The sequence below is a fragment of the Cryptotermes secundus genome, unplaced genomic scaffold (assembly GCF_002891405.2).
Source record: "Cryptotermes secundus unplaced genomic scaffold, Csec_1.0 scaffold1679, whole genome shotgun sequence".
Taxonomy (NCBI): Eukaryota; Metazoa; Arthropoda; class Insecta; order Blattodea; family Kalotermitidae; genus Cryptotermes; species Cryptotermes secundus.
In genome coordinates, this window is record NW_019743676.1 from 220,840 (window position 1) to 235,325 (window position 14,486).

General features: G+C 44.4%; 1 protein-coding gene across 1 annotated transcript in view; it reads right to left on the reverse strand.

Moving 5' to 3' along the window:
• LOC111874272 (heat shock protein 75 kDa, mitochondrial) overlaps positions 1-14,486 on the reverse strand; it is a 47,181-nt gene that overhangs the window by 14,995 nt on the left and 17,700 nt on the right. Inside the window, exons 4-9 of the mRNA XM_023869630.2 lie at positions 11,069-11,221; positions 9,285-9,356; positions 5,754-5,923; positions 2,650-2,759; positions 1,830-1,903; positions 559-721 (exon numbers count right to left, since the gene is read on the reverse strand). Of these exons, the coding sequence (XP_023725398.1) occupies positions 559-721; positions 1,830-1,903; positions 2,650-2,759; positions 5,754-5,923; positions 9,285-9,356; positions 11,069-11,221 (742 nt within the window). The remainder of the gene's footprint in view (positions 1-558; positions 722-1,829; positions 1,904-2,649; positions 2,760-5,753; positions 5,924-9,284; positions 9,357-11,068; positions 11,222-14,486) is intronic.

Sequence of the window (14,486 nt, forward strand, 5' to 3'; positions counted from 1 at the left end):
AAAGTAAGCAATGAATACAGCTGAAAATTTTATTGTACTTCAGGGGCATGTATACCAACATAATAAAAAAAAAATTTTGACAATTGGACTCTCCAAACCCGCGAAATTTTAAAATTCCCGTTATTTCCTGAACACACTTCGTACATGAGGAATACAGAATTGCTGTAACCCTCCAATCACAGACTGACAGAAAAGCTCCTCACTGAAGGGCCTTCATAAAATGAAGTACCTAGGGACCTGGGGACAGGAATGTTGACTGGCCTCTGTATATGGAGACTACAACTACATGTTACAGGCCCCTCAAATGGTGTTACATGCAGGAAATGTGGACAGGAGGAGGAATCCCCCACCACATGCTTGTCAGTGACCAACTCTGGCCAGGCACGCAATGAAGTTCTTTGGTTATGCATGGTTGACTCAGTGCCTCAGTCAGACAGGTTCTGGCTCTAGCACCGAGGACAGGACTCGTTTGAAGGGCCATAACAAAAACAGTGGTCTCCTGGGTGATACTGACTTGTCTGACCCTGCATGAGAAGTTTGTATCAAGTTTCTGTATACCTGGCTTCCCCTCAGGGAAGTACAGCAGCGCTCGCAGGGACAGTGGTGCATCAGTCTTGTAGTGTAGAGTGAATCGGGGCCTGTCATATGAAGTGCCAATGAATCTGTAGAACTCGTCATGCATTTCAGGGGTCACATCTTTGGCGTCCATCAACCACAGGGGCTGAAACAGCATATCGCGATGAAACGAAAGCTCTTTTATAAGAACTTAATAAGCAAGCAGCCCCAACCAGAAACATTTCTAACTTATATTTTGGAAGTGCTCAGGTCAAATCTATGTTGGACTCTCAACTTTGTGACTGAGGTTTTCTGTGGCTCTCAGGAAGTCACTCTACACAAATATTAGGACAGTACTTTAAATTGTGCCAAGACGACTTCCTTCCACATCCTTTCCAAGTCATTATTTACCATCATCAACAGATCTGATGGTGTCAGTAACACAGACAGCACAGCGTCAAATGATCTGATGACAGCAAATAATAAATTGTAAACAATGAGGAATGATGCGGTTATGGCCTAATTTAAGGTCATGTTCTGGCATTTGCCTGATTGGACTGAGAAAATCTCAGTCAGAAGAGACAGTGTCCCAGCTAAGATCCTAACAGAGCACCTCTCTAACGGAAGTAGGAACTGTTATGGCTTGAGCCAATGTGATGCACACTCTAACGGAAATGAGCACATTTCATGAAATATCCTTTCATCTCTATGAGCAACATCTCAAACAGAAGGCACAGTACAAAGAACATGTATGTAACATGAAACATTCTCCTCACTGGAAATTACAGCTTCTTAACTAAAAATTTATTCATCTGATGATGGAAACAGATCCAGTTTCTGAAAATTTGTGTTCTTTCAGAACACTAAACTAAGAACAAGGTCCAGAAACTGAGTACTCCTGATTTCTATTTACTGATTATGTAGTAAGGCTCTGATATACAGGTGCAATGTCAAATGTTTATTGGAGACTTGAATGTAATAAATCACTTAACTAAAGACTACAAACATCAAATCTCATCCAGAGTAACTAAATCCATGAAGCTGAGTCCTTCTTTCAAAACCAGCAGTTTCTCAGCTAGCCTAGATATTCCAAGCACTTTATGGAACTTGGACTGTTCATCATTGTGCTCACAAGATCCTGCCACCATTGAGCCCTATCCAGAGGCAGATGAATCAACTTCACATCTTGTTCCTTTATGATATGTTTCAATATTATCATCCTACGTACGCCTAGGAAATTGGCATCTGGATTGGAAAACTTACGAGCCACTAACCTGTATTGTATTTGCTTGCTTTCCATTCAGAAAGATCGGACTTCCAACAAAGTTGCTGTACTTCTTTATAATACCTTTGAAAAAGGAACACAGAAAAAGCCATTATTGACATTTTTGTCACCTTTCAGTGATATCATGATAGTCAATTCCAGGCACATGGATGAAATTAATATAGAAACTACTGAAACACCAGCTGAGAATTCACTTGGAATCATTTCCTACATAAGCTTTGGTTCTCCTGACTTCCTTTGCTTCCTCCCCTAGTCCTACCAGGTACTAAATGTTATGGAACGACACACTGAGGCTGATGTCTGATGGTATTTCCCATGAACAGTATTCACAAATTGTTAATCGTAAACCATCTCCCCTATATGGTACATTTAACTTCATATATCAATATACAAACAGTATCAACACTCACAGCACAGACACGATACCCTAAAAGAAAAGACTGCTTGCTCATTCATGACGTACTACAGAACTTAACGTTCATAAAATGTATTGTTGCTATGGTAACAAAACTGCATAATGTCAATGATAAAACTCGCATTTGCAAAACTCCTCCTATATATAAGGAAGGATAAGTTACTTTGAAGATTCCCCACGTTACACCTGAAATTTTCACTACCTTTATGCAACTGATATTAAACATTAGGTTCATAATTCATGTGCTGGGCACCTCTATAAGCACTAAGTTGACTGACTGCATACACATTCTAGACTGCTCTGCTTCATCATGTCAGACATGAAATTACATCTTTATCCAATTAACTTACAAATTCTGGCACTTCAGAACGTTCTAGACTACATGACAACATACCGCTGACTGTATCTTCATCACTGAACTCTCGATTTTCTTGTTTTAGATGCAGAACAATCTTCGTTCCAGGCTGTACACCTTCTGCTTCTTGAATTTCATATGTCCCTGTCCTGTGAACAAAAAGAAACACATGCCAAGCTGGATTCAGCACAAATTCCAAACTTACTAAGCACTGGTCAGTCACACAAGTTCAGTCAGCACAGTGACTAGTCACTGACTGGACAATCAATATTTGATGGGAATTTTCTCTATACCACCATACCTACAATGGCACATGTATGTCCTGTAGAACTAGGAGCCCTTCCCCCATGGTTCAGCAACTGGAACACAGACTGATCATCCAGTGCAACATTTCTTAAACTTGTCACTCAACACATCCCCTGGTCTCAAGAATGAAACTTCATATACCCCTTTACAGTGGTGAGTTGATTTTTATGTGCAACTGTGTGTCATCATGCGTCATACACACAAACAAAACACAGAGACTCTTCCATTTTAAGCAAACTCTGTTTATTATGTGTACAGAAAAAGTTGTACAGAAAACAGCTGTGAAGAAACTTTCAGTCCCCTTTGACCTATGTTTGCCAATGTCTAAAACAGACCTCACATGCCCCCTGGAGTATGTTCACTACAGATCCAGTGCTTCTGCCAACAACAATGGTGTTCACAGGCCCAGAATGATACCAAGCATTCAGTAGACTAGAATGAGAGTCTGCAAACACAGATGGCTCACTACATCATATGAACAAGAATATGAGATCTCAGGTTCTCATGGCAGTGAATATTAAGAGCCTGGATTTGTGATGTGACGCAATGTGACTGCCAGATGCATACCAACATTTTACAGGAACATAGCGTCTCCATCTCCAGAGATGAAGATAGCCAAGTTGCCTGGACAAAACCACCTACCACACCACACAGCATCTCATTCCAGAAGACAGCAGTATCCCGGAGTCACACTTCTGTTCCATAAACTGGCATGTCACATAAGTGACCCCCTAGAGCAATGTCAGACAGATACTCAGAGAAAGAAAACAAGTTAGGAAATTTAAGCATAGCTTCAGAATTCTGGAATGTTTGCTAACTTCTATTCAATTTGAAATAACTGTTCCAGGGGAAAGCTTATTTGGCCTAATATGTCTTTCATTTCCCTCTATAAGTTTTGTCCAATTAACTTTCACACTAATAAATATTTAGCAAGTTACAATCGAGATGTGTACAGAAATGCATGTAGGTCTTCACATAACAGGCATGTTACTGCTGTCCAGTTTCAAGCAAAAGCATAACAGATCAACAGGTTTTATTAAACTCCCAGTATCACATTTCTTGAAAATCTGTTCAGCAGTTCATGTGATGTTAAGATTTTTGAGGGTTGGTACCAAACTATATAGCGTCAGAGTGTATGAATACTGATGAAATGGAGAAGATATGGAAGGAAGTGGTCATGGCCAACTGAGATACTATCCCAGCATTTGCCTGAGGAGGCTGAACACTGAGGTGTTAAAATGGAGACAGACACAGACATGACAAAGCTAATAGGTGCAATTTAATAATTTTCTGTCAATAGGCCAACAAGGATAGATAGCAACAAGATTTTTACTGAATTTGATTTGTTTCATTCTGGTCCGTCACACTAACATTTACAAAGACAAAACAACTCCGTCCAGTGTGACTATTTAAGACTCTGAAGATGATCCGTAAGGATCGAAACATGTAAGGGTGCTAAGTTTTCAAGTAGTAAAACTTAAATAGTCACACTGGACGGAGTTGTTTTGTCTTTGTAAGATTTTTCCTGTTCAGAGATCAGATGACAGAATGCTACAGTTGGGCCATACAGGCTAATAACATCTTACGCAGTATTAACAAAATGGTGTAGCATGTTCAAAATGCATAGAAATACGAAAAGCTATGCAAATGTAAGATATGGAGAAGCAGAGACAGCTGCATCGTTGAGGTGGCATGATTTGATTACACGGGGTAATCTGCAGGATTACAGAGATGGTCCCTGAAATATCAGCAATTTTTAAACAACTGACATGGCTGACAGCCCAAGAAGATTTCATCATCTGTTAATATGCTTGCTCTGAAATGTTTCCAGGTAGACATTGTAGTTAGTGGGAAAATAGCTACATATATAGTCACCATGGACACACACACACAAAACTACTCCGTGGCTTGAGTCTGCAAGTGAACTATGCTGACTGAGTGACTGCCGCTTGTCAGCGAAGTTAATGCTAACTTTAGTGGATGGAGGGTGTCGTGTGGTCAGCGCAACGGATCCCCATAGCTGTTAATTTTGGTTTTCTAGACCGGTGTCACCATGGACATATGATTGAAAAATTGTTAACACTTCTTACTGTAACTTGGCCATGGGCTTCAGTTCATCACATTTTGAGTTGAATCTTAAGTAGCTAGCATGGACAAGTTTCCTTGTATAATCAAAATCTATCAAATAACACATGGCATGCAATAGTTCCATTACACTATCAAGTACACATGCTCCTAGCATTAGTTACACTGAATGAACAACAGAGATAATACCATGGACAGATGAATGGATGATAGAGTATTAAATTATTTTAAAGTAAGCCCTGACAGCTTTCTTCATTCCCTGTGGCAGCATTTCCAATCCATTATCCACAATCACCCTATCATTAAAAGCATTTCATGTAGCAACATTAAAGAAACCAAGAAATAAGCAAAATTAACTGATTATTACAGCGGTGACCATGAAAAGATATATTTTCTGGGATGTAATGTGACACACTCTGACAGGATTCATTGACACTTTGGAAGAATGCAGTGCCTTGACAAGTAAGCCAACAAAGCAAGCAGGAAGGTCTGCATCATGAAGGCAGTACTCTTCAAACTCATTACTATTCTGACCTACAAAATTATGTTGCCTAATCTTGACAGTTGACCAACATATCAACAATAATCTCCACTGGACACAGTGACAAGTGTAAAACCCTGCCATGGACTGGAAACGATATAAAAAGCCAAGTAAATTCGGAAGCAAGAACTCTGCTCCTTTTCTCTCTTGTAGGTACACAAAGTGCCCACATTACATCCTGCAACTCAGAGAAACACAGTGGACTACAAACCCATCAGAACTCCACCTGAAGCCAGGACTGTCCTCTACCTGACTCGATTTTGTGAACACCTCAACACTATCTGCTACCATGAAGCTCGAATAGAAACCAACTCCAAACTGGCCAATGATGGATGATGAGTCCTCAGAGGCACCTGACGTCTTCAGCTGTTCCAGGAAAGCCTGCAATGGAAAACAATTGAGATTTCATCAGAGGAATCTGATAGCAGACCTGACCTTTTTTTTTGGAAGATTCGGGTTCAATTCCACCCCAGGTGTGGGTGCACACTTCTCTCCCTTTGTACCCAGCAAACCTCGGACCTTGTAGGGAATGCTGCATATCCACATAAGGCTGATGTCCACCAAAGGGGGCAGGCCCATGGTAATGTGGGATGTCCATCTTGCTATAATGAGGCCACAAAAAGAAGTCTCATGGATGGTGAGGATGTGGCACTCAAGGATTCTCACTTTCTCCTTACTACTGCAGCCTCCCAAAGCTCTCTCTAGCCTATGACAATCAACCCAAAGCATTGTCAGTAACAAAGGAACCGGCACTTATGCAAACAGAATGGCTGGCTTCAACACTGGAGGGTGTCAGTCCATGGCCTTAGCATAAGCCAGAAGACCCAGCACATCTGTATGTGAAGAAACTGATCATACAACTTTTATGTACCAAACATATGATTGTGACGTTCATACGCAATGTTTAGCATGCTTTAGAGAGGGACAAGGCTGGATCTGACACTGTGGAGGAGCTCTACTACCTACAGTTGCCACAAACTGAGGCTCCATTCATAATCAGCCCATATGGGAAGAACTGTCAGCCAAATTCTGTCTTGGAATGAACAACTCTGGGGGGAGGGGGATCAGAATCCCTTGCTTCTGCTGTCTCACAACAGCCCCTGTAATGGACAAGTATGGAGTACTGGTGATAATGATAACTTGAGAAGGGTGAGACTGAGTCGCTTGGCACCAAGGCTTCCAAGGGACCTACTGTACCAGCCCCTATTAACAGATGAGTACAGAGGTTTGGTGCAATGATATGACAAGTAAAAACACCAAGTGCTCACAAAAAACTGCCCTGGGGCTGACTTGTCCATGTAAGCCCCACATGGACTACCCTGGGATTATATCTGAGCATCCCCTGCCCTGATAAGTCTGTGACTGATCTCCTCTTTCAGCAGGGGCACCCTAAGACAAGAGAAAGCGAGCAGATACTAATGAGACCAGCGAAAAGTCCTATTGAGAGTTCAGCCCCTCTGCAGAGAAATGTGCAGAAGTCCCTCATAATACACTTCTTTCCCAACCTATGTTCTGCCTGCGCAACGAATCTCCACGGCTGTTAATTTCGGTTTTCTGGACTGGATTATCCACCTTTTATGAAACACAAATGTTCATTTCATTATTGTGTTCACAAGACGCTGCAACTGGAACCTGCTCTCAGTCAAATGTATCCAATCCACAACCCTAGTCTGTAAGATCCATTTTAATATCATCCTCCCATCTGCAAATAGGTTTCCAAGCAGCCTCCTCCCTTTATATTTAAAAAACGGGAAATATTTATTAGTACTAATGAGATACCATGAGCTCAATTTAGCATCATACCAGAAGACGTATGGGGGAGTGGAGGTACAGCTCCATGCATTCTTAACAGTAACAGACGGTGATGAGTGGCCACGGAATGTCCCATCCCTTTACATCTGGTACCTAGTGGATAGGAGACAGTCTGGAACCCTGGAAAGGGGAAAAATATCCTGCCTCTGCTACAAAAAGAACACCGATTCCAGGGTCAACCAGACCATGCCCTAGTCGCTACACCAACTGAACTATCCCAGTGAGTCAAAACAAATGTAACATGGCATCTACTTTCTAAAGCACTAAATCAACAGAATGAACAAATCCAGCCACTCTTTTTATATGACTGTGTCACTTCCTTTGGGAAAATAAATAAATTACACACATAAAAACAAGCTTGTAAATATAGGTGCGTACCAACGTTTCGGAGGAGCATTTTGTCCCCAACTTCAGGGCAGAAATCAGTATGTTACCGCGAACCGCTGGTACCCACCCACGAAACTACAGTGTTAGAAACTGACATTAATGTTCACGGCCGTGATAAAGGGAAATTCAATCGAAATCCATTCATCAGTTTTCGAGATGAAACGTGCGGACGGATACGATCTCGCCTTTATACGTTCATTTTACGCCGAACAACAAGAATCTGCGAAGTTGCGTTCATGAGTGGCCACTTTCCTGTTCCCAGGATTGTACATATCAGCCCACTGTCAGTGGTAAATGGCCATTGTGACGCTGGCTTATGGCCGCCAATCCCGGGGATCACTTTGACACGGGGGTGAATTTATGGCCCTGGGGGGTTTGAGGGGGGTGGCTGCCTGATGGACAGTGACCAGACGAGGGCGTTATCAGGGGTTTGAGGGGGATGGCTGCCTGACGGACAGTGACCAGACGAGGGCGTTATCTGGCGAGCAAATCGCTCGCCGCCTGGGTGACCCCGTCAGCCGCAAATCTCATTCTTCCTCAGCCCTTACATCACAGAGATTACTTACTATACATACAATTTGCTTCTGTATTGTGGCGTACAGACCCGTTTGCAAACGGAGGCCGTTGCTAGGTAGCGTCCGCAACATACACGCACGCAACAACAAAAGAACTGTGTTATGCAACCCGTTTCTAAGCAACGGATCTGTAAACACGCCTTGTTGGAAACGGTGTTTCTATTCGGTCCGCATAAAGTGGCTATAATGTAAGACTTTGTGCAAATCGGTCCGCGATTTGTATACGGTTTTCAACCTTCCGCAAGTATGCGATTAGATAACAAAATTACGCAAGCAACAAGCAAAAGTCATACGGAATCATGAGAATGAACACATTCGCGTTATGCGACAAGGCGAAGCCAGACAGAAAATATCAATGCAGGAAACTAAAGGGACCCGAAGTGTAAAGGACCGGGGCAGTATCACGAACAGGGGTTTCCCCTACAGCAGTAGACAGGACGGCTGAGGTTTACTGTCTTCTGCGAGGCACCTACTGCCGCCATCTTAACAGTTGAACAAGGGCCGACAGCAGTTTCCTCCAGCTCCTACAATGCTAATGTCACCGAACAGGTTGGTTTACACGCAACACTCACAGACAAAATCTCTAAGAGGATACTGGCTTGCCTGAGGATTTTGTGGTTTTCTTCAGTACCTCTAGGCAAGTGGTGGGGCAGTACTTAGATTAGGACATGTCCATTTCCTTCCAAATCCTTTCCAATTCATCATCATCTAACATCCTACCAGGGTAATGTGAGTCGTGGGCAGTGACGTTTATTTGTGCTATTAATGATGCTGTCAGTAAAGACTATATAGATTTAATGACAGGATGGAACAGCTGGTGGAAACAAAACTGGCAGGGGAAACCGAAGTACTCAGAGAAAACAACGCAGCAAGATATCAACATTCGCCCTGCATCACGACGTTGCACCCGTCTGGGAAAGTCTTTATACCGACAGCCTCACAGAAATATTCTTGACTGAAGCACTGACCTTGGAACCGGACCGCGCGATGGTGCCAAGGTTTGAAACCAGATCTTCTTTTGTCATGCCGACTCCAGTATCCTGTGGCAAAAGAACAAACCAACATGAAAGCATGGAAGAATACACAAGATGATGCAGCTTTGTGGCTTGACAGACTGTGTACGCTATGCACGAATTTGGGCCATTGGTAATGTTTATGAAGAGCACCGCAAGATGGCATCGTCCATCTACAACTACACGTCATAACCTTGCAATGGCAACCATACGGAATATAAGGGGGTGGACTCATCGAGGAAACTGGCAACCGCAACGCAACCACAATTTCCGAGAATTGCTAGCAGCCTGTGTTGCGGTTTCCTCAGTTTGTCCTGCTCCATTTAGTAAAATGTGTTCAACTCAGGCTGATAGCAATTCTCAGAAACTGCGGTTGCGTTGCGGTTGCCAGTTTCCTTGTTGTGCTCTCGCCCTAAGTCCTGTGTAAGCACATTCGAATGTCCCACCGCATATGAATACCGATATATATATGTTGCACACAGAACCTAAACACTTTTTCAAGGATCATGTAACGGCTCACGTCACGGATGATGAACCTTCCCTCCCATAGCAAACACAGTATAGCAATGACCGCCAATGAGGGGCGCCTTAAGCTTCAGTCGGTATTCCGTTCTCGCTTTTCGTCGCAAGGAAGTACACGGTGTGCATATTATGTGACATCCTGATTTCAAAGTGTCCTTTAAACTCCACCATTATTATTTCAAAGTTGGAGGGGGGAGTGAGCTAGAAATTCTTCTTACAAATTTACGTTTAAGCGGTCTAAATTATTTTGTGTTAAGGGCAGAAGAAATGCTTTTTAAATAATTTTAACTTTTCGTACTAATATTTGTTATAATTCGTTCGTTTTTATATTCTTGGTAGATTCCTAGCTTGGCTGCCCCACGCCGCCCTGGGTTATAATGTATAATGGTGGAGTAACGGAATTAATACACCCTCTCCCCCATACCCCTTCATGGAGTAGTGCTTAATTCGTTGAGCAGAGAGGCAACTTTACCTCATCCGCAGTAGTCGTAGCTAGATATAAAAAAAAAAAGTAAAGCTATCCCCGTAACAGGCCGAGAAGGTCCTTATGGTTGCGAGACGTCGAAACTCCTACATCTATAGGCAACTTCTCCTGCAGCTGTACACAGCAGGTAGTCAAACCAGCCACAAACAGGCGTCCTCCCTTCGTACAGAGGCAACATATGAAGCCTTTCCCTGGACTGCCCACGGTATTGTTACGGGAGGGCAAGTTCCTCACTACCACGAAACTAGTACTGGAACCCCAGAGTGGGAAAAGAAATTCAATTCTCACGTTCAGAACGCCAGTCCACTTCCGATTACTTTTCCAGCCAACATCTCCTCCAGTCCAGATATACTTGCACGAGCGTACATCCTCATCAGTTAGTGACGCGGACCGGCAGGTGATCATGTGACATGCCGCCTACAAGCCGGAATACTTCATTGCTAGGCAACGGCGGTAAACACGGAAATGTACACGCACGCAACAATACACGAACTACCGGTTCGAGGTAAACACGCCTGTTACAGGAATTGTTGGGATGAGGTGTTTTCTATGTGGTTCGTGCCGAGAAGCGCCAATACCACACGCAATGCGCCCATACAACAAGACTAATCGCAACTGGGTACTGTCTGATACGCGTAGTTACGTGATTCAACACGCGCCAACTCAGCAGTGCTGCCATCCGCTGCATAAAATCACCAGTGACGCCTAGTGTGATGATTAATACATAACAGACCTGTATGGTAAGCATCCTCTTCTGCTTGTCGGTGGCGATGTGGATCTCCAGCGGCCGGGCGTCAGACTCCTCACAGACTTCGCCAGTCAGCCTCAGGTAACGCAGCTTCTCTAGTGCGTCGCTGGCGTTCGAGATCAGCTCCCGCACGAACACCTGCAAAAGAAAGTTGTCCCTAAGCTTACTTAATTAACTACCACGCCATTAAGACGTATGAGGGAATGGTGGTATAGCTCCATCATTCTTAACCTCCGCACTATATTGTGATGAGTGGTCAGCTTCACGTCCCTGCTGATTTAGCCCCAGGGTCCCCGATACCCAGCGGATGGGCCCTAGAGACGGTCTGGACACTGTGGAGAAGACAATTAAAACTATTTCCAAAAGAAGTTGTGCGTAAAAAGGAAATGTGAACAGTGCTGTGTCAAAGCGCAGTCCTGTAGAAGGCCATCGACATACAGGAGGTACGTACTGCCTCCATTTTCAGGGTCGAAGAGCAAGCCAAGCAGGAGGAAGGTACAGCAGGGACGTTGGTACATTTCTACCGGACTGCACGGCGGTACACCGCAGAACATGAATCTATCTGAAGCCGAAACAAGCGGACGGATGGACAGAGGCGAAACAATGGCTGTTTCGCGGTTGGGGTACGTGCACGCAGCCCAGCAGGAAGCAGTGCTGTATTGATTCTGCGGGGCCGGCAGCAGCACGGGGTGAACACCTCGCCTGCTGGTGGCGGCGCGACATCCACAGCCGTGTTTCTTGCCGCACCATTGTCGGTAAAGATCAAGCCTTCCTTGTGCTTCTTTAATTGAGCACCAATAAAGACGTAGGGGGTGTGGAGGTAAAGCTCCACAATTTTGAACTCGGAACTAGGTACGGTCAACATCACACCCCAGCCGCTTTTCCCCGCGTACCTTCTGGTTAGGAGGCTGGGCGGGCCCCAGAGCCGGTCTGGACGCTGCGGAATTCAGAGAAATATCTTAGCCCTGCCGAGAGTCGAACTCAGACTTCTCGGCCGCCGAACCCGCAGTCCGACGCCCCATTTGTTTTGACCGCAGTCCGCAGTAGCACCGGGACAGTTCACCCCTGGCCGCCACATTCCACATTCGAAACCTGACAGGCCCGAATTGCCGGCACGGAACATATAGGGTTCATCTCTCTATGTCACATGACCCAAGCAGTCTGTTCCTGTATGTACCATCAGCTGTAACATGTCCAAACAGCATATTTAATTGTTTCGTGTGATTCTCACAATAAACCGGCAGACCCTAAACCCAGGATGCGCCTCACAATAAAACAACGAATGTTTCCCAAACACCATTAACCGGTTTAAATTTGTAATGGTGAGACCGTGTCTCCCGTGAGGTACGTACTGAATGTTTTAAATATTACTGCACCGTCAATCCAGGCGGGTAATCATCAGTCTGTATCCCGCGGGACCCAGCCCATATGCAGCGTCAACGCTAATCCCTACATTGGACCAATTCTGCAGCCCAGCTGATGGCTGCGATGACAATGGCTGGACATGCGGACACACGCATATGGATACTAACGTACTGCCATGACAAATGTACAGTTCTATTTCTGGTGTGTAATTCAGGCCGAGCTCCCATGTATCGTTATGCGCTAACAGCAGAACATGATTTGGAGAACACCCACATGGCTGAACGTAAGCACGCATCTGGAAGGTCCTGCGATCTGCCATCTCAACACAGGTTTTCTTCCTTTTCTTATGGTTCCCAAGTTCCAACCTGCCACTTCGTGCTTCTCATTCAGCTCTGCTGACTTATATTCATCAGAATTACGCCCCTCTACTGCAAAAACCGTCCAAGTTCTTCTTTATACAAATTATATATTTCGACATTATTTCAGAAAACACAAATTCCGCAGCCCCTGTCTCGAAATAGTGTTTTTAGCCATCCTGACATCTTCACTTTCACACTGCCCTTATCACTAGGACAAGCGAACGATGCCTGGGAACCTTCTAACGAAATGATGCTGTTTCGCTGTCCCCACAAACTTTTCCCATGGCATTCCCTTTCCAGCTAATCTTCTCACAGTGCTTCTTCTTCAGACACAGAAGCTGAGAGTCGTTCAACTGGTCAAGGAATTCCGGGCCTTTTACAGAACCCGAAGGTTCATAACCGTGCTCACAACAGGACGACACTAGTTCCCATTATCAGTCAAATGAATCCAGACTATAGTGTAATATCCAGTACTTTTAAGATTAATTTTATTATAATCAGCCATCTACGTCTAGGTCTCTCAGATGAACAGGACGATGGATAACGTCCGGAAACACAATAATTGTATCCCCTTCGGGTTTTGAGACCAAAATTCTACATGCTCAGTTCATTCTCCTTGAGCTGCTCATCCTAATGTTTTGTGAAGAATACAAGAAGTGACGCTTCTCTTGACGCACCTCTCTGAACTGTGACGAACTGCGCCGCGCCACTGTCAGTCAGGCAGAGCCGACACAATGTTAATTACATGAGCGAATTTCATTTAAGTTTCAGCCTTTACATTTTGATAATGGCAAAAAAAAAAACTCCGTGGTTTTAGTCCGCAAGCGAACTATACCGACCAAGAGACCGCCGATTGTCGGCGAAATTAGTACCAACTTTGGTGGATAGTGGGTGTTGCGTGGTCAGCGCAACGGATCCCCACGACCGTTAATTTCGGTTTTCTAGACCAGAGCAGCTATTTCCTTGAAATAACTCCTCAATGATCCTCATGAGGCTGAGTGGACCCAGAAAAGCAATATCTTGAACGAAGAACGCATACTTTTGCGTTTCTTTTACAAAAAGCGTTTCAACTGACAACGTACGCCACCACATAATTATGCACTAAAAACCATTTAACCCTCCCCATATTCCGAACGAGATATTTCGTTCAGAAACACCAATCTTGGTGATAGGAGTATCTCCATTGTTTCTCAATCGTCGGCGAACACAAATATCTGTTATTCACACCTCACTGTACGCATGATACTGAATATACAAACAAATGAAGGCACCTGAACCCAAAACATGAGCAACACTCGCTAATGAAATTCAGATATACAAATAGCGACGTTCGGTTTCGTCAGATTATTAATCGACAGTATACAGACGCGTCGCATCGGGTGCAGACACCGGGGGATGGGAACCGCTGGATCTGATTTATTTAGCGTGACCTGCGGGGGGGTTGGGGGGCACCGTCGACCGCCCCCAATTATTCAGCATCACAGCGGAGGCGCTGGGACCCAATGGTGGTTCGCGTCCACGGGGGTACTGGCTGTTAAGTGTTACATGCACCAAACGTAGGGCACCGGTGGCAATCTGTGGGGACTTCCTATTCAGACGGTCCAGAGTTGGAATATCCTTTGAAGCTCCAGTCCTTACACCATCGCAAGTCTCCTCAGTCCATGCATGTGCGCCATGGC